Source organism: Scophthalmus maximus, chromosome 2 (assembly GCF_022379125.1).
Source record: "Scophthalmus maximus strain ysfricsl-2021 chromosome 2, ASM2237912v1, whole genome shotgun sequence".
NCBI lineage: Eukaryota > Metazoa > Chordata > Actinopteri > Pleuronectiformes > Scophthalmidae > Scophthalmus > Scophthalmus maximus.
Window position 1 is genome coordinate 26,034,421 of NC_061516.1, and position 19,200 is coordinate 26,053,620.

Below are 19,200 nucleotides of genomic sequence, written 5' to 3' on the forward strand. Positions count from 1 at the left end.
ATGAAGAGAAGCAGTCGACCGACTGTACGATGTGATATTGGCCAAAATGTTTTATGAGCAAATGTTTCTGTCAACAACTGTAACTCATCCTGACGACATGCAGAGGTGGAGGCGGCTCTGTGAGCAGATAATGAAAGACGATGCAGAGCAAAATAGGAGACGTTAAAATTGCTGATAAATACTGTAAATGTAAAAATAAGTTTATTAAATATTTGAAGAGTGGTTAGAAAAGCTAAATTAGAAGGGAGGTGTTAAAGTAAAATGTTAAACATTGAAAATTCATGATCGATGTTTCCTTTAAAACATATCCTGGAAAAAAAGGTTATTAATTATATATATATTAATAAGAGCCTGACCGATATGAGTCTTTCACGGACATGTCGGTATTGGCCTATAATAATATCACCTGATGTAAAATTAATAATGTTTATTTTCTTAATTCAAGTTCTATATATTTCGTTGTAATTTCTGTTCTTATTTATAGTTATTTATGATCAAATTTATAGTTAAACTAAAATATCAAGTCTCAATTCCTTGTCTTTGTCTTAAGGGTTTGATAACGACATCACTGACAGATTTACATATATACATGTGTATATATGTAAATTCTGATGTGTGTGTGTATATATATATATACACACACATCAGAATTCTTGTTCTTGCTAGTATCCTTATCGGTCGTGCTCTAACAATTGAGACTTTCCTGGACGAGGATGAACGAGGAGCCAGCGTGTCGTTTCATAATAAGGTGCTGTTTTTATTTAATCATTTCATTTTTTCACATCTCACGTTTCACTCTGACCTGTAGTATTTACCATGTGTGTGTAATACTGACCTCTGACGTCTTCTCCCAGGCTTCCCTGCGGAGAAGAGGCCTTTTCACAAACATGTACAACTCTGACACCTCTGCCTCTGTCCCCGGGTTCACAGACTCTTGGATTATAGCAATATGCTAATGTGTTTCCCAACCTCGTCCTTTGGTTTGCACCCAGGGACAGAGGCCCGGAGTCCTGCTCATCTGGCTTAAAAATTACACACTGAACGTCTGGATTAAGTGCTTGATCACTTTGAACGATGACTGAGGGGGAGTCACGACGGCGGCCGGGGCCGTGGCGATATGCCGGTGTAAAGCAGCGTCGCCTCTGAGCGAGGATGAGGAGGAGGAGGAGGAGCGCCGCATTCTGTTCGCTCACGGTTCAGACGGTCTGGGTGTTTTGAGATCCAAGTTCCTCGTCTCTTCCTGTCAGCAGCTGCCCAGACGACACACACACACACACACACACTCACACACACACACACTCACTCACTCACTCACACACTCACTCACTCACTCACTCACTCACTCACACACTCACACACTCACACACTCACACACTCACACACTCACACACTCACACACACACACACACACACACAAACACACACACACACACACACACACACACACAGACCGTTGGCATTCGACAGCCTCGCCTGGACAGCGAAGGAAAAAAAACTCCCTCCAACTAAAAAACAGTTACGACCACTTGGTGCCGACTCAACGCAGCTTCTTCTTCTTCTTTGTACAACTTAAAGGCAGGAAGTTCCACTTTTCTTTCTTTCTTTTTTTTTTTTATTAAATAGGTCTGTCTTGAATTCATGCCTCCCTGCACAAGTGTGGATTTTCTTTTTTTCTTTTTCTCTTTTAAATAGAGGACGGGAAACCTGGAAGTTCTCTTTGTGTCCATCAGGCCTGAATCCACTGGAACCAAAGTCAACACGAGTCAACACCACGACGTGTGTGTGTGTCGGTGTGTGTCGGTGTGTGTGCTGCTACGCCATGTAGATGAAGGTGTTTATATCGGTCTCATCCCGCTTGATGTACTTGTGGTCGATGAGCCACTCGATCTGCTCCTTGATCATCTTCTTCTGCGGTAGAAACATGTTCTTCAGGATCTCCACCAGCTCTGTCTGCAGCTGCGCGTTGTTGATGCGCTTCCTCATCTTCATGATCTGGATGATGGCCTCCTGCACGACACAGGGACAAACAACACGGAGGAGAAGAGGGGAGGAAAAACAGATGGATTACAGTTGGACAAACTAAAGCGACAGGTGTCCGTTAAAAGTGCATGATGGGAAACGTAAGAGGATACGAGGTGTTTTCTCACAGCGGGAGGTTGTGAGCTCAGCGTCGTACCTGTGTTCTTAGTATCCTGAGCTGGACGATGCCCTCGTTCTCCTCCTCTCTCATTCGCTCCGTGGTGAGCTGCAGCCGGCCAATCAGGTTGATCTTCCCCCTCTTCTGAACCTTGGAGTTCTTTCTGTAGGATTGAACGGAAAACAAAAAAAACAATGTCCTTGGTCAAAGAACTGCTCTTTTGTTTTGACTCGTCTCTTCCATATCTACAGTTCTGTGTGCAAATGTCTGCTGCGTTCACATACAAACAAAAGCAAATCACTCTCGTCGATGTCCGACAGAGAACGGCTGGATCTTCGCGGGTTGTGTTTACTAGCATAACTCGTGCGATTACCTTGACAGGAAAATTTGCGACGCGAAAAAATGCACAAATGAACGTCCTCGGCGTTCAAACATTAGTTCGTCGGAGGGGAAAACTGAAAAAACAATCTCGCGACAACCGCAATTAAATATTTTGTCTCCTCCTGATTTTTGCTTCTCAACTTCCTGTAAAAAGTCTGAAATATCAAAAAATGAGCTGCAAACGAACAGAACCATGTTTCAGTTGGATCCAGACCGAGACCACCTCGTTTGGTCGGACTACATTTTCGAAGGTTCCGGAACAATACAAGGAAGGTGTGACAGTGCACTTAGAACCATCACTAATAACCACCAGCGAGGCCTCTGATTGGTCCTGATCTCACTGATCTGTCGTGCTGCGGAGTGAGATCAGAGACAGACAACATTGTCTAACTCCCTTCTCTTCTCAGTCGTGCTGCGGAGTGAGATCAGAGACAGACAACATTGTCTAACTCGCTTCTCTTCTCAGTGTGTGAGGAAAAGCGAGGCATGTTCACGTAACATTCCTTACATGAGAGAAAACTCCTGGTTGACATAGAATAACGTTCCTTCCGCAAAGTCCTTGGGCGACGACACCACCGGGTCGTACGACAGCACCTGCCGCTTCAGTTTGGGAAACGCCACCAGAGACTGGGAGGATCGAGAAGAACACGATGCGTTCAGGGGGAAAAGAACAGTAATATCTGAAATGTGAACTTGATTATGTCCATGGTTCGTCGTCCTTTACCCAGAGAGTGCGTCGCAGCTCAGCATCCGGCAGCTCAGTTGCCAACTTGAGGTTCTCGAAGCTGATCCGCTCCCGGGGCCTCTGGTTCCAGGCGAACAGCACCGCCAGCTGGAAGGTGGTCACCTCCAGGTCGTACTGTCCCACCTCGTTCTTAAAGGTGATCTGGAGACACCAGGCACATTGTGTTCAGTCCATAGAAAAGAGAGAGAGAGAGAGAGAGAGAAAAAAGGGAGAGAAAAAATATAAATCAAGAAGAGTAGCTTCAAATAATCTTAAACAAAATCAATGTGGTGATGTTAGAACAGTATGAGGAAAGTTCAAGTGCACCTTTGAAAATATTGGACAAAATTGACTTCAGTGCCGTAGGATTTGGACTTCTCAGGATCAGGCTTTCAGTTTTTAAATCAGATGAATAAAATAATCTACTTATTATGATCTTATTATTATCCCTAATTTATTGCTCTGTTATGATATCCAGACTAATCTGCCACTGGCTGGTGAGAACATAATTTTTTTAAACACCCGTTACAGTACGAGCGTGTTCCTGCTGTAACAAACGTGTTGCACTCACGATGCCGTTGGACATGAGGTGATGCCAGTGAAGCTTCCTGCCGCTGTGGTTCTTCTTGTAAAAGTCTTCCACCTCCGGGATCAGATCCTCCAGCTCGGTGGGCAGAGACACGAACACCTTCTCGCTGCTCCGCGACCATGCGCCCGCGTTCAGGATCTTAATGTTGACTGAGTCCGCTGCAGGGGAACGACGTCGTAAGTGAAGTTGTGTCTCAACAACGACAGATTTTTAATTAGAAGGGTTTAATACTTTGAATTAAAGTTCTGTTTTGTTATTACTTGTGAACTGCTGAAAGCATAAGATGTCTTCAAACTATATTTTTGTCTAACAGTCCACAGAAACAGTCACAGTGATTAATAGAAATAGAGAATAAATGGAAGAATCCTCACATTTTGATAGGTTGGAATCTGCAAAAAAAAAACAAAATGTCATTATTGATTGATTATCAAAACTGGTGAAAGTTAATTGTCAATGTATTTCCCAAAAAACATAAATGATTCCTTTCACCAATCAGAAGAATCAACAGATTTGTCATTTGATCAAATTTATGTTTTTTTGTTACTCTGATTTAATCAAAGACAGTTTGACAATCAAGTCACTTATTACTTATTTAATATATATATAATTTATAATACTTGTAAATAGTTGTACCTCTTACCTGGTAAAGCCAGCTTGTTGTGTTTATGCATTTCTTTGAATGACTGGTTGAGGTCCTCCGACACCTTGATGTCTTGAAACATGCGGGCCAGCTTGTTGACATAATCGGCCGGCATTCCCACTTCCTGTTCGGAGCGATGACACGACAGCAGACAGTTTATAATAATACATGATGAAGACCACAATTGAAACAACGTTTCAGACGAGTGGAGCGGAGTAAGTGAGCGGTGACCTACCCGGAGCCACTCCACCATGTTCTCCTCGATCTCGCTGTCGGCAGAGATGTCCAGGATGAGCCGCCGCGTCAGGTGGGCTTTGTGGTAACGCATGAAGACGTCTTTGTTCTGGACGTACTTCAGCACTAACAGCTGTAAATAAAATAAAACCCAACAAGAGTGACTTAGAATGACAATAACATGAGCTATACAGTCATTTCTAGTCCGTATCAACCGACTGGGTTTTACAATGATCTTCAAAATGTTCAGTGAATCAGGATTCCCTCTGAAACCGGAGACGTACCACTTCTTTGAGTTTGGCCTCGATCTCCTCGGAGGTGAGCTTCTTGCTCAGCGGCGTTTTCCTCAGCAGCATGTCGCAGTAGTTGGCCAGCAGCTCTGGACATTTAGACTCGGGTTGAGTTTTCAGACCGACCCTGTAAACACCCGAAGAAGAGTCAGACGTGAGTTCCCTCATCACTCAGATCGGAAGCCGAGTCTCACGCAGGGATCTGGTGTCTTACCCCTTCTGTTTCAGAGGAAGTTCTAATTTAAATATGGTGGCGTCGTTCACGACAGCTTTGTACGCCTGCGGAGAGGTTTAAAAAAAACAAACAGTTGAGAACATTCTCTGACGATCAGAGCGAACTGTGGTAGATGGGACAGGTCGGTGGAGGGGGAGCTCACTTTGTCTCTGGCTGTCAGGAAACGTGGGTCGTCCTGAAAAGCCTCTTTCACCAGTCGACTGAAGCGGTTGAACAAGGTGAGCAGCTGCTCCACGTATTTCTCAGAGTCCTGCAACAAAGACCACAAGTGTGAAAGTTCATTCTTAATTATTTTTAAATAGTGTTTGTACAGAATAATAACTCAAAAGTTTAAAAAAATTCCAGAACCGCATGTCCCAATTTTTACTAGCTGCATCCATGAGCATCTTTACATCTGAAAATATTAGTTTTTATGTTAATGTCAATCTGTACCAGGTAATGGTTTTATTGAAGTAGTTTTACTATCCCAAAACTATATCTAACTAGCTATCAAAACAAGTCCACTCATCAGCTCACAAAAAATAAATCTGGTTGGGAGAAAGAAATAAAGTCCGTCCATCCATGCATTTTCTTCCGCTTATCCGGGATCGAGGTGCGGAGGCAGCTGTCTAAGCAGAGGGTGTTCCAGGCGTCCCTCTCCCCGGCCATGCTGTCCACTTCCTCCTGGGGGATCCTGAGGTGATCCCAGGCCTGATGGGATATGTAGTCCCTCTCCAGCGTGTTCTGGGTCCACCTCTCTCCTAGGAAGGCACCCCGGTGGCGTCCTCCAGACAAGATGCCCGACCTGCCCTGGCTGATTCCTTTCGAGGCAAAGAAGCAGCGGCTCGACTCTGAACTCCTCACCTTATCTCTAAGGCTAAGCTCATTTCACCCGCTTGTATTCGCGATTTCGTTCTTTCGGTCACTACCCAGAGCTTATGACCACAGATGAGGGGTCTGAACCTAGATTCGAAATCAAAAGCTTTGACTTACAGCTCAGTGCAACCCCTGCATCACTGCCAACGCCGCCTCAATCTGCCTGTTGACCTCCCGCTCGTAAACTCCTTCACTTGAGTCACCCCCGACCCATAAAGAACGATCGACCGCTTAACAATAAAGTGATTCTGGTAAAACAATTGAGGGAAAACGACGTGTGAATGGGAAAGAGATGGACAGTGGATGGAGCTGAAAGCAGACGATAAACAACTGACATAATTGACTAAATTTGGAGCTCGTCTGGCAAAGAGGTCGGGAAACATTTATTTAGACTGAACTGTCGGATCATCTGACGTGTTGTCGTAGTAACCACCGTAATCCCAGATTTCAGCAATTACCCGAGCTGATAGACACGACAGCCAAAGCACTGAAAATAACACCCACGTTGAAATGAACCGCAATCATCCATCTGTGTGTGAGTGTGAGTGTGTGTGTGTGTGTGTGTGTGTGTGTGTGTGTGTGTGTGTGTGTGTGTGTGTGTGTGTGTGTGCAGCAACACTCACGGAGGTGATTGTCTCTGCGGAGGCCACCATGTCGGCCAGGCCGGCGCTCATGATGTGATCCTCCAGGTCCTTCAGCATGTTATCGATCCCGCTGGGAACTTTGTCCATCAGAGAGAACATGAGGTGCAGCTCTGAAGAGGACAGAGAGGAAGTGATGTCACTGTCAGGCTGGATGACGACCACACACACACACAAACACACACAAGCAAGTGCACGTAGAAACGCATTAGCGAACAATGATGTGTGTTAAATGCAGCACAGACACAGAGAACCAATCTCAATGTTCCTCAGTTTTTACTTTAAATTTAATCTTAAGAACATTTGAATCATGAAATCATGAAAAGTGTCGGGAACAAAATTCTTGCACGTTTTAAAGTCTGGCTGCTCCCTGTATATCACAGCTGGCTTTTAAACACAGGTGATGGAAACACACATTCAATGTTGTACGAGAAGAAGGTTTGGTCAGGGGCTGTTTCCTGGTGCAAACCTGAGCTGGCCGAGCCTTTGGCGGTGGCGATCCGGCCGTACTCACTCTCTGTTTCGTTTCGTTTGATCATGCCCGGACACTCGGCTAAGATGGTCTCCTTGAACGATGTGACCAACGCGTTGACGCAGCACTCCATCAGCTGGGAAGATGAGGGGAGGAGAAACGGTTGTGAGAGATACAGTATGTTTGGTATTCAGTTCCTGAGAGTGAGATAAGAAGTGGATTGTTTGAAATTGAAGACGTGTGACACTCACTGCCTGTACAGAGTTACAGTCGCGTCGCGTCTCCAGGTATCGCAGCGCACGTTTCTCCTCTTCCCTCAGCTTTGAATCAGCCTGGTGAACACACACACACAAACACACACACACACACACACACACACACACACACACACACACACACACACACACACACACACACACACACACACACACACACACACACACACACACACACACCCCCCCAGAGGACGCACAATACATTTATTTCACATAAAATACCCAAGAAAAGTAAGAAGTATCTATTCCTGTAGTAACGAACGAAAACCTAAAATTTTCACAGCAGGAACATGAAACTGCGGTGTACGAGCTACACTTCCTCCTCTCGACCAAATAAAACGGTGATTCCAAAAAAAACCATCATTAACTGGCATCAACAAAAGAAAACGTCAGGACAATAATTTGACAAAAGGTCTGCAAGACTTCCAATATCTATAATATTGCTGGAATTTTACGCATTTCGTCTGAGATTTGAAACTTATGAAAAACTTGAAGGAGACATATTCTGCTTTTTCAGTTTTTCTCTTTCCTCTAGTGCGTTATTGGAATTTTGTGAATGTAAAAGTTCTGCAAAGTTAAAAAGTTGGCGGTAAAGGGAGAAAACTCTGCTCCTGAAACGCCTCGTCAGTCGTCCGGACGATAAGTCCGTAACATTGTGACAGCACCATATTACAGTAAGAAGACTCATATTTCACTCACATATTTCATGTAGTTCTGGACGCCGTTTTGCTGGAGGTAAGCGGGCGCCTGTGTTCTGTAGAACCTCTCGGTGGAGTCCATGTACGCTTTCTCAAAGTTGTCCCTGTAGATCTGCAGCTTGTCGTCTGGGTTGGAGCACAGGTTCACTGCTCGGAGAGAAACAACACAGGAGAAGAAGTGTCCGGATAAGGACGGAGCTCGGTGAGCGAGGCAGAGAATTAAGATTTCACGACAACGGTTGACGGGTTTCCTCACCGTAGGACTCTCGCACGCCGATGACCAGCTGCGAGTCGAAGGCCTCTCCCAGCCTCTCGGCGTGGACGAGCTTCATGGCGCTGTCCTGTAGCCTGTTTTTAATGTTGGAGAAGATGGACTCGTTCCACGTGTCCAGCATCAGCTGCAGCGAGACGACAAGAGACAAGAGATGCCAGTGTTACGTCAGTCTACAGTACGGTCCAACAAGTCCAACACTGTGTCCTGCTGCTCCCAACCTTGCGGACGATGCTGTCCTCCACGTTGGACTTCTTGTTGCTCCCTTGCTTGCCCATCAGAGTGATCTCCAGCTGGCAGAATGGCTTGGGCAAGATGTCGCACTGTGTGAAGAACTTCCTCCACTCCACTATGTAGGCCTTGAGCAGTGCCGTGTCGTCCTGGTGACTCAACACCCGCTGAGGAAGAGCGAGACACCTTTATTATCACCCGCAGAATGTAACTCACACACTCACAGATATTAAAGGGGCAGTAAACGTTTTGAAATAATCTGCGAATATTTTCCTCACTTCGAACATTCGGTGCATCCCTGGTTTGGACAAATAATATATACGCTACACTACCGGACATCGTAGCTCCAAAACAGAAGTTGCGTTACACTGACACTGGCAAATACTTTTTATAGAGCGACTTAGAAGAAGCAGCAATTTCCTGTAGTGTAGCGTAAGCAAAAGCTAGTGAACATGGCAGCACTTTGGCAATATTTCCCGCTGGAAAGTTTTCTGTGGGTGGAACTACTTTAAAGACGGGGTATCGGATTGGTACAGTGATTCAAGCATTTTCGACAGTATCAGTGGTGTTGTCGATACTGGTATCAGAGTCGGAACATCTAATCGTTTCACAGACGCTGGGACAAGAAATCACAGCATGGCCCTCGTCTTACTGCTTGTGCTTGTTTGATGAAATCGAGGATGTCCTCTTTGAGGGCCTGGTGGATCTTGGCTGGACCTTTGTCGTCCCACAGACATACGGCGTGGACGTCTCTGTGGGAAACGAACAGGAGACACAGTGTTACCCGCACTTATCAGTGACAAACCCTTAAACGACAGACACATTAGGACGGACTTACGAGAACAGGTCAAACCACTGCTGTTTGGTGACGGACTCCTGTCGTAGGAGCTTCAGTACGATGGGACGCATCAGGTCCCATTTGTCCTCAAACTGAAGGGAGCCTTTGTTCTGGAAACACACGAGAAGGGAATGGTTCAACGTCGACAACAACACATGCTATAGTCCAGCAGTTACCTGTGCTTCCTTGTACATGAAATACATACTGATCAATGTGTTCATTACACTTTTGTCTTTGGTTGTAGAGTTTGATTCATCAACCGATTACTCTCAAGGACGTCCCTGTTTACTTCACTCAAGGTGAATAAAACAAACGTCTTGTTTTGTCCAACCAAAAGACGTTTCATTCATTAGAGAACATAAAAAAAGGGAAAAGAAGCAACCCCCCCAATCTGACGAGCTGGAATCAATCATCAAAACCATTGACAATTCATTTTCTGACAATAGAGAAATACATTAATCAGCCAATAGTTGCAAATCATTGTTGTGATTATTCTCGAACCCAATTGGACACCTACGGAAGGTTGAGCAAACCCCCCACATACAGTATATACTGTTTCACGCAAATCCCCATCACACAGCGGTGAAGAATCCTCAAAACATTCCTGGATCCCGATCCGGACCCCTCCCAAAATTCAATTGAGACCTACCAACAAGTGACAAAAAAATGCGTGTTCAAATACACACTGAAAGCAAATGTGCACAAGTTAGAACACACGTAAAACAAATTCGTTCCGATCGAGGGGTAACGAGCTATTCTGTGTAAGCTGCGTTCCCACTTTGAAATCACAGAAAGCCCAGATGTCCCCGTTTTCCACCAGCACTTAAACTTTTTGGATATTAGTGTTCCCACAGGAAGCCATTTGAAAGCGAACATTATTACAGCCGTGAAGTTGAAGTTCCAAAAAATCTGTACGTAAGTTTGTGATGTGAGCATTTGCAAAACTGTTTCTTTCCTGCCACATGTGATATCACACTATATCACCTCGGTCTTAGACTCTGTTTAATCTAAATTAAAACTTAAATCCCGGCACATTTGCACCTTCACGTTACCACGTTCCTCTGAACACTGCTGCTAACTCATTGTAGTGCTGCACTACTTACACTATTAATGTACATGTAAAAGTCTTCATATTTAATATTCTTATCCTCTTTTTTTTTTGCAATTCATATATTTTCCTACATTTGTTTGTGTAGATATTGTATATATTTTGTGTGCTGTGTGAAACGTGCTGCTGTTAGACCGGAATTTCACAGCTTGTGTGTGTGTGTGTGTACATACATGTTTAGGCACTGGTGTGTGTCCATCATATGCAGCTACCATGTTTTTCCATTGCAATAGCCTCATAAGGGATCTATAACCAGCACACACACGTGTGTGTGTGTGTGTGTGTGTGTGTGATTCTTGACTGCTGTTGTCACTGTCTGACGGTGTGAATTGTAACTGTACCACACAGTGTGTCCCTATGAAGCTAAGCTTCGTTAGCTTCGTTAGCAAGCGGAGGATCACGGTGCACACAGACGGAACTTCGACAGGTGTATCGTGGCAGCAGCCTGTTAGCATGTCAGTCATCTGGTGGGCTGGTGGATTTGCAGCCACTGACTGACAGGTGATGTGAGGAGCTGTAAGCTAACGTCCTCACGCGCTACAGTTAGCTTCAGGTGGAGCTACCAAGCTAACAGCCCGTTCTCAGCCCCGTTGTCTCCACCTGTGTCCATCGCAGTTAGCTGTGTTGTTGTTGTGGCTACTAGCTTAAAGAATCACTGATTTGCACTTAGCTAACGTTAGCCAACATGTAACTTCGCCGCTCGCCGCTGCGGTCGCCGGCGGCAGCGGAGCCGCGCACCGGCGCAGCGGCAGGTTCGGTACCGGCGGCACCTGAGCGGCGACATCGCGGCGCACAGGTGACAAGCAGCGCGGCGAGCGGCGACAACGAATCAGTGAATCGAAGTGAGCTCTTACCTTCAGCAAATTAGACGTCGCCATGTTCCCTCAACTTATCCTCTCGTGAAATCTCGCGAGAAGTCGCGCGACGGGAGGAGATGAAGCTTTTTCCTTTTTTCTTCTTTTTTTTCTAACAAAACAAGGATTTGATATTATTATAAACAAGAAGATTTCATTGATACATTTTAGAAACATTGAACACACTTGCTCTTATTTCCCTTTTTTTTCCATTTTAATGAAAAGATTTTGATATTTGTATCGACATCTTGACAGAAATAAAAAAATATTTGTCATTGGATATATTTAAAAACAGTCATTGCAGACGTTTTCTACCAAATAAAATATTTTTTATAGTATAATAATATTTACAATTTAAAATAAGAATGTACAGACAATATAAATTATGATCAGACAACAGCAATAATTTAAATAAACCATAAAAAAATGTTTGGTGATGCCAACATTATAATTCACTATTTTGTTTTACTATTTAGGATTAGATTAGATAAGATAAACCTTTATTCGTCCCACAATGGGATATTTGGGCAGTGCATCAGCAAAGTGGACAGAAGAATATAGAAAGAAATTTACAGAAATAGCAATAGTATGTACAAAATATAACAAAATAACATTATATAACATTATATAACAATATATATATATATATATAAACTTCCTCTCTTCTTGCCCGTTCTTCTACATCCTCCTGCACCAGTTTCCAATTTTATGAACAAATTTTAATCTGATATAGTTTCATTTTATATGTACATACATGTAAAATGAAACTGTAATAAGTGTGATGCATTTTCAGGCAAATACAAATAATGATGTCACAGACATTATCCATATACATGTAACTTAGCTTCCTCTTTGTTTCCACAACATACCACAAATAAATCGCTTGCTGAGGATCAAGCATTATCAAAATCACCACAGTGATTACGGTGGTTAAAGAGTGAAACAGTAAAAATGAGGTAAACGTTTAATGCCCTACCACATTTATTTCTATTCAAACTCTCTACCTCACAATCTGACCTTTAATCCACTTCAGCACTACCTGGCCAAACTTGGAGCATGGGAGGAGCAGGGGAATTGAAACACGAAACTGGAAGTTTAAAAAAATATATATTTATACAGTTTCAAGGACTGCGGTTGGTTTTGTTTGGACTCAGTATGACATATGTTATCATTCTTTCTTCGTCTGATGTTCTTGGTCAAATGCTTTCTCACACAAACTAGAGGCGTAAAGATAAGAAGTGAAGTTTGAGTAGACAGCTGTTGGTAATCTAAAGTTTACAAGTAGGTTTAATATAGAAACTTGATTTTAGAAATCATCTGTAATATTCCTGTTGATCATGAGGATTTTTTCCTCCACCTTTTTGGAGAAAAGAAGAATCAGTTCTCAATTAGAGAAAATTGTTCCCCACAATTTTGAGATGAGAAATGTTTGCAAGGAACAAATGTTGTGTTGAAATTATTGAGTATTATCTTGAGGCGTTTGGCATTTTATTTCTAGTATTATTGTGATAATTTTGCATCTCTTGCATCTTTGTGGTTATACATACTTTTACTTTTGTAACATTTGTAATGCAGGACAGGATATGTAATGGAGCGGTGGTGGGTTTTGTTTTTTTACAGTTTGGTATTTGCACATTCACATACATAAGTATAAATAAGCATGACATGGAAAACTCCAGTAAAGTATCTGTAAAAAAACTATGGTAAAGTTCTCCACATGATAAAAGTACCATTTCTATGCTCATCAACTCCGGAGCAAGTGTGAGTGCGCGGTGCAGACGTCATGATGGAGCTGAACCAATAGGAGCGCGGGGGGCGGGACTCCGCAGCTCCAGGGTAGGTAGATTCAGCCGGTTCCGCGTGGACGAAGGGTCCGAGATATTTGCAGAAACATGAAACTAAAGCGCATTTGGAAAACTCACCCACGTCTGTCATGACTGAAGACCAACACGTACGTACACAAAGATCGTTTATCACTCTGTCTCAGATGCTTTCTACGTTACGTGACGCCTTTATTTAGCCTGTTTGTAGTTTCAGGGAAGCGCGGTTCACCAGACCGCGTTGGAAAAAGTGTCATTTTAACATTGCTCCGGTTATTGCGCGTCATTCATTCGCACTTTGATACGAATTCAACTCGGGTACAGGTCATCGAGGGCTACATTTAAATTCGGCATAGAAAATGTTGCTTTTAAAACTAATAGTTCCAAAACGAAGATGAAACTTTCCTGTTCACCATCAGGGCGCCAACGCTTGTAATGTAAATATGCCCTGTCCGTGAAAAACTGCGTCACGTTGAAGTGATGTGGTCTCAGCCGAATTCAACACGGGCCCGAGCCGGTTCGTTTGAGTCCTTACTTTACACGTGGATGTTCATACTGTAAACAACAAAAAGCATATTATTATCATTATAGTTGTCCTCGTGTAGAGGTTAAAGATTGATTTTGGTGGGAATCAAATTATGAGATTAAAGAGGCACATGACATTCCTGTGGAGATTTGGTGTCTGTTCTTCTGCTTGGACAAGTCCGATGAAGACGGGGAGGTTTTGATCTTTTCCTCATCGTGTGTGTGTGTGTGTGTGTGTGTGTGTGTGTGTGTGTGTGTGTGTGTGTGTGTGTGTGTGTGTGTGTGTGTGTGTGTGTGTGTGTTTGTGTGTGTGTGTGTGTGTGTGTGTGTCCAGGTTTAGGGGGAGATGGAAGGACACGAAGGGGAGAGACTGTGTGGGAAGTGGAGGGTCGCCTGCGGTTTGTACAGCTACAACCTGAGAGACGTCTTCACGTGGTGAGAACTGATTCATTGTCGTGATGTGCTCCAGAGTCTGAGCAGTTACAACTGAAATGTTGGTTAAAATGTATAAATAAATAACGTTAGAGGTTGTATTTTTTGTCTTCAAAGTTAAAAAGCCCCTAGTCCACGGCAAAGGGAGCAGACAGAACTGTCTCTCCTGTGAAATCTGCTTCACTCTAAACACAAGCGCACACACACACACACACACACACACACACACACACACACACACACACACACACACACACACCCACACACCCACACACACACACACACACACACACCATGTTTGAAAGGTGAGAAGCTCAAGTTCATCACTGTCTGATTCTGTTTGATGTCAGCGATGCTCAAAACGCTGTTGACATTTGACATCAGCTTTTTTCCGCTCAGCAATCCTTTTATTGTACTGTGTCAAAAAACATTTGCAATATTAATATTCCCCCGACTCTCCAGGCACCTGCTGAAGACTGTGGTCATGGGCCAGGTCCTGTCGCTGCTCATCTGTGGGACGGCGGTGAGCTGTCAGTACCTGGTCGACGCCAAAGTGGAGACGCCAATGCTGCAGAGTTTCCTCAACTACGCCCTGCTGCTGCTCTTCTACACCACCATCCTCGTGGCGCGCAAAGGTCAGGATTATATCCCGAAAGAGTGTCGATCACAAGGTTCAGCTTTCCAGGAAAAAAACTCAATGACTCAATAATCACAACTTTGAATGAGTTAAATATAGTTCCATGAGGTGGACCCGACCTCCGTGTGGGTCTCCATGTTTGCTACGTCATGTTGAATTCGGTTCCTGAACTAAACGGTCCAGAATACTTTGCATTTGTGTTGAATTTTCAGCGCTGCCGGAAATGGTATCAGCTGTGCGCCACCATAAAGTGTCCCCTGTCGGTTGTTCAGTTGGTTGCGGTTTGAAACTTTACCACCAGAAAATTACAAAATTTACACACTGGGGCTTTAAGATTGATGTTACATGGAAACATCTCCCTCATTAAGGAGGAGATTGTTATTTGCAATCTTTCTGTATTCCATTATAATCTCAGAACTTGGAATTGCCGACCTCCAAGTCGGAAGTTGCAACTCGATGGAACGCCCTTCCGAGTAGAAATTGGAGGTATTTACCATCCCGACGTCTTCTGAGCTCGGCTCTCCGAGTTCCGAGGTATAATGGAACCCAGCATGAGTCTCTCTGATTTTTCCATTGGTTAATATCAAATCAGAATATGTGGCATTGTGGAATATTTGAAATATTCCTTCAAATACCTTGTCAGAATAAACCCAAATTAAAAGGTTTCTCCCCCATTCCCCGCTCCTGCCGCTGAACTTAAATCTCACCCACCTCTGCAGGTGAAAGAAACATCGTGCAGATTTTGAAAACCAAGTGGTGGAAGTATTTGGTGATGGGTCTGGCAGATGTGCAGGCGAACTACGCCGTGGTGAAGGCCTACCAGTTCACCACGCTGACCAGTATCCAGGTGAGAGGAAACCGTCCTGACCGGAATATCACAGTGACTTTGTGATGGGACAGTTAAATTACTTTGATCTTCCTACGCTTCCAGACTACATGATGTTCTCTTTCTACTTCGACCCTCAACGAGTCCGTCTCTGTTTCTTTCAGCTGCTCGACTGCTTCGTGATCCCGGTGCTGATGCTTCTCTCCTGGTTCTTCCTGAAAACCCGCTACCGGCCGGTCCACTTTGTGGCCGTTACGGTGTGTCTGCTGGGGGTGGGGGCCATGGTGGGGGCCGACATTCTGGCCGGAAGAGACCAGGGGTCCAGTAAGGACATTTTTTTTTGTTGTCTTTGTGGTTCTTCCTTGAAATGTAATGTCTCAATGATTGCTTGTGTGACGTCTGTGCAGCCAGTGATGTTGTGCTGGGCGACGGTCTGGTTCTGCTCAGTGCCGGACTCTACGCTGTGTCCAACGTGTGCCAAGAGCACACGGTGAAGAACCGGAGCCGAGTGGAGTTCCTGGGCATGATGGGCCTGTTCGGGACGCTCATCAGCGGCATCCAGCTGTAAGTTACTGATTAGACGTCCTCAGGCAGTTATAGGTCCCTGATGATCAGACAGTGTAGGACCCTGATGGTCAGACAGTGAAGGTCCCTGATGATCAGACAGTGAAGGTCCCTGATGATCAGACAGTGAAGGTCCCTGATGATCAGACAGTGAAGGTCCCTGATGATCAGACAGTGAAGGTCCCTGATGATCAGACAGTGAAGGTCCCTGATGATCAGACAGTGAAGGTCCCTGATGATCAGACAGTGAAGGTCCCTGATGATCAGACGGTGAAGGTCCCTGATGATCAGACGGTGAAGGTCCCTGATGATCAGACGGTGTAGGACCCTGATGGTCAGACAGTGTAGGACCCTGATGGTCAGACAGTGTAGGACCCTGATGGTCAGACAGTGAAGGTCCCTGATGATCAGACAGTGTAGGACCCTGATGGTCAGACAGTGAAGGTCCCTGATGATCAGACAGTGTAGGACCCTGATGGTCAGACAGTGAAGGTCCCTGATGATCAGACAGTGTAGGACCCTGATGATCAGACAGTGAAGGTCCCTGATGATCAGACAGTGTAGGACCCTGATGGTCAGACAGTGAAGGTCCCTGATGATCAGACAGTGGGAAAATTAATTTTTCATTTCACAGGCCTTTAAAAGAACTGCACACAAGTGGTAATAAGAAATCTAACGTTTACTGCGGCCTATTGGTTTTTATTTTTTTTTCACAATCACTTTCAGAATTTGCCTACACTTATTTGACTTATTAACTGAAATTATTAAGTAAATATTTAGCTAATGTTGTTGTGTCATTGATTAATTCACACACTCTTAGCCCGTTGTTTTGGTTGTACATCTTACAAAGGACATTGTTGAGTCTATGAAGAGAAGCCGTCTCTCTTGGTCGTCAGGGACTACAGCACCGAATATTTATTTATATAAATTATTCATATTATAACACTCAATCTGTGTTTAAACTCTATCTGTAACTGTAGTGGAAGTCACCGTGCTTCACCTCATCAAAAGAAGTTAAGAAAGTGTCATTAGTGTCACGATAACTGTCGCTCTACGTTTCAGAGTCGCTCTGGAAACTTCTGCGGTAGCAGCAATAAAGTGGGACGTTCGTATCTGTGAGTCGACTTTATCCTTAGTATCTGATCGTCAGACATCAGCAATCGACGTACACTTCTTAACGAGTCCGTATCCTTGTGTTGTGCAGCCACGCTGTTCGCAGTCTACGCCCTGTGCATGTACGCCCTGTACAGCTTCATGCCCGTGGTGGTGAAGATGACCAGCGCGACGGCGGTCAACCTCTCGCTGCTCACCGCAGACCTCTTCAGCCTCTTCTGCGGCCTCTTCCTCTTCCACTACAAAGTGAGTGTCACCACGCTGCTGCTGTCGGGTACTTGGTCCAGACCTTCTGACTTTTCAGTTTGGTCCGAAGGTTCCTCGGACCATGGTCCGGACCAACGGACCAGAATTCAGTCCGACCAAAAGAGGTGGTCTGGGTCCGGATCAACCATGAACCATGGTTGGGTTCATTATAGCAGCGTGAAACTAATCTTTTGGGATGGTTCGAACTTTGGGACCAATTACAGGAAGTTGAGGCAGCTAGTAGCTATCATAGAAGAAGAAAAATAATAACGTTTTATACTTCAGATATACTTTTTGCACTACGAGGACGTTCATTTGGCGAATTCGTCTCGAGAACTGGGCTTGTTGTTGGCGCTGAAGTTGGTGCTATTGGTAGCAAGACCATAATAATGCAACAACACGCCGACGTCAGACGCACGGCCACATATAAAACCAATCAGAATCAAGTATATGTGATAACGACAGGACGTAGGTTTGTCATGTAAAGTTCTTTAGTGCGCTCCACGTGAAACCAAAATGAACCTGATCAAATGTAAACAATGTATCAAAAACACAAGCGTTGTGAAAACGCCCCCAAAATTTCTCATCCTGAAAATGTAAACATCATTGTTTCTTTGCGTGTCGTCCACAGTTCTCAGCGCTGTACATCATCTCGTTTGTCGTCATCACCGTGGGTTTCATCATGTTCAACACGGTTCCCACGTACACGGCTTTACCCGAGGGCGAGCCTGCTGACGATTGTCCGGCCGAGAGCCCGTCGGACCGGCTGCTGCCGGCAGACGGAGACGCCCCGAGATCCGAGACGCTCACCGCCGTCGCCGCACTATGACGTTTCCTCTGTAAGACGAGAGCCGCCCGACTGCAACACTCAGACGTGTGTCTGAGAGAAGAGAAGATTATTTTGTTCCATTATACAGAGGGTCAAAACTCAGTTTTAACGTTAACTCCATTTTATTTTATTTATCCAGAAACTTCACCGGTTGTTTGTTTTTTTTAAGTATGAAGAGAAATGCAGTTGTCAGACATCGTTATGTATTTTCTGTGGCAGTCAGCAATTTGCATTGACGCATTTTGAATTCTTATTTACAAGTTACTGCACTTGAACCACAAACAGATCAGTTACTTGTCTCCTAAACATTTTTTAAATATTAATATATTTCATATTTTTAAAAAGTTCCTCAGCTGGGCTGTTACATTCCTCTTAGTTGTGTTGTTGTTTTTGAATTTGAACTCAAACCACTTTTACAAAGTTTTACTTTACTTTACAGTTTTCAGTCTTGTGTACTGTAGAGTCACATGGATTTATTTTTTTTGCTTTGTGTTGCCACTAAACACTGGAGTATGTCAGCATGATAGTTTTACTTTTGTTTTTACTAATAAATCCATTTTTTATATTGTCTTGGGTGTCGGGTCCTTTTCCTTTCATGTGAAAAGACCAAACAAGCACATTTTGTTTCTTCCACCCCTCAAATAGTGATTGTAACACCGCTTTACTAAAAACCTGAAAGAGAATCTGGATATTTTAATACCTGGATTTTAAATTCTCCCAAAAGTCGTGCGGCTT

At 44.1% G+C, this 19,200-nt stretch overlaps 2 protein-coding genes across 3 annotated transcripts; one reads left to right on the top strand and one right to left on the bottom strand.

Annotated features, from left to right (window-relative positions):
* Nucleotides 1–731: 731 nt before the first annotated feature.
* On the bottom strand, nt 732–11,530 carry LOC118301223 (cullin-5). Of its 2 annotated transcripts, none has more exons than XM_035626501.2 (20): nt 11,474–11,530; nt 9,512–9,621; nt 9,326–9,425; nt 8,664–8,840; nt 8,428–8,569; nt 8,173–8,318; nt 7,450–7,530; nt 7,241–7,334; nt 6,709–6,839; nt 5,373–5,480; nt 5,210–5,274; nt 4,990–5,122; nt 4,707–4,838; nt 4,472–4,595; nt 4,203–4,220; nt 3,814–3,989; nt 3,243–3,404; nt 3,027–3,145; nt 2,177–2,300; nt 732–2,007 (listed from the first exon to the last, which is right to left on the bottom strand). In XM_035626501.2, the coding sequence occupies exons 1-20, from the start codon at nt 11,495–11,497 to the stop codon at nt 1,813–1,815; spliced, it is 2,361 nt and encodes a 786-aa protein (XP_035482394.2). In that variant the 5' UTR covers nt 11,498–11,530; the 3' UTR covers nt 732–1,812. The 2 variants fall into 2 exon arrangements, with proteins under 2 accessions (XP_035482394.2, XP_035482393.2); XM_035626500.2 differs by having other exon boundaries at nt 7,196–7,334.
* Nucleotides 11,531–13,289: 1,759 nt separating this feature from the next.
* Nucleotides 13,290–19,033, top strand: LOC118301456 (solute carrier family 35 member F2-like). Its single transcript, XM_035626976.2, has 9 exons — nt 13,290–13,424; nt 14,153–14,253; nt 14,713–14,885; nt 15,607–15,734; nt 15,878–16,037; nt 16,121–16,277; nt 17,340–17,392; nt 17,482–17,636; nt 18,268–19,033. Exons 2-9 carry the CDS (start codon nt 14,165–14,167, stop codon nt 18,463–18,465), a joined length of 1,113 nt encoding a protein of 370 aa, XP_035482869.1. The 5' UTR covers nt 13,290–13,424; nt 14,153–14,164; the 3' UTR covers nt 18,466–19,033.
* Nucleotides 19,034–19,200: the final 167 nt, after the last annotated feature.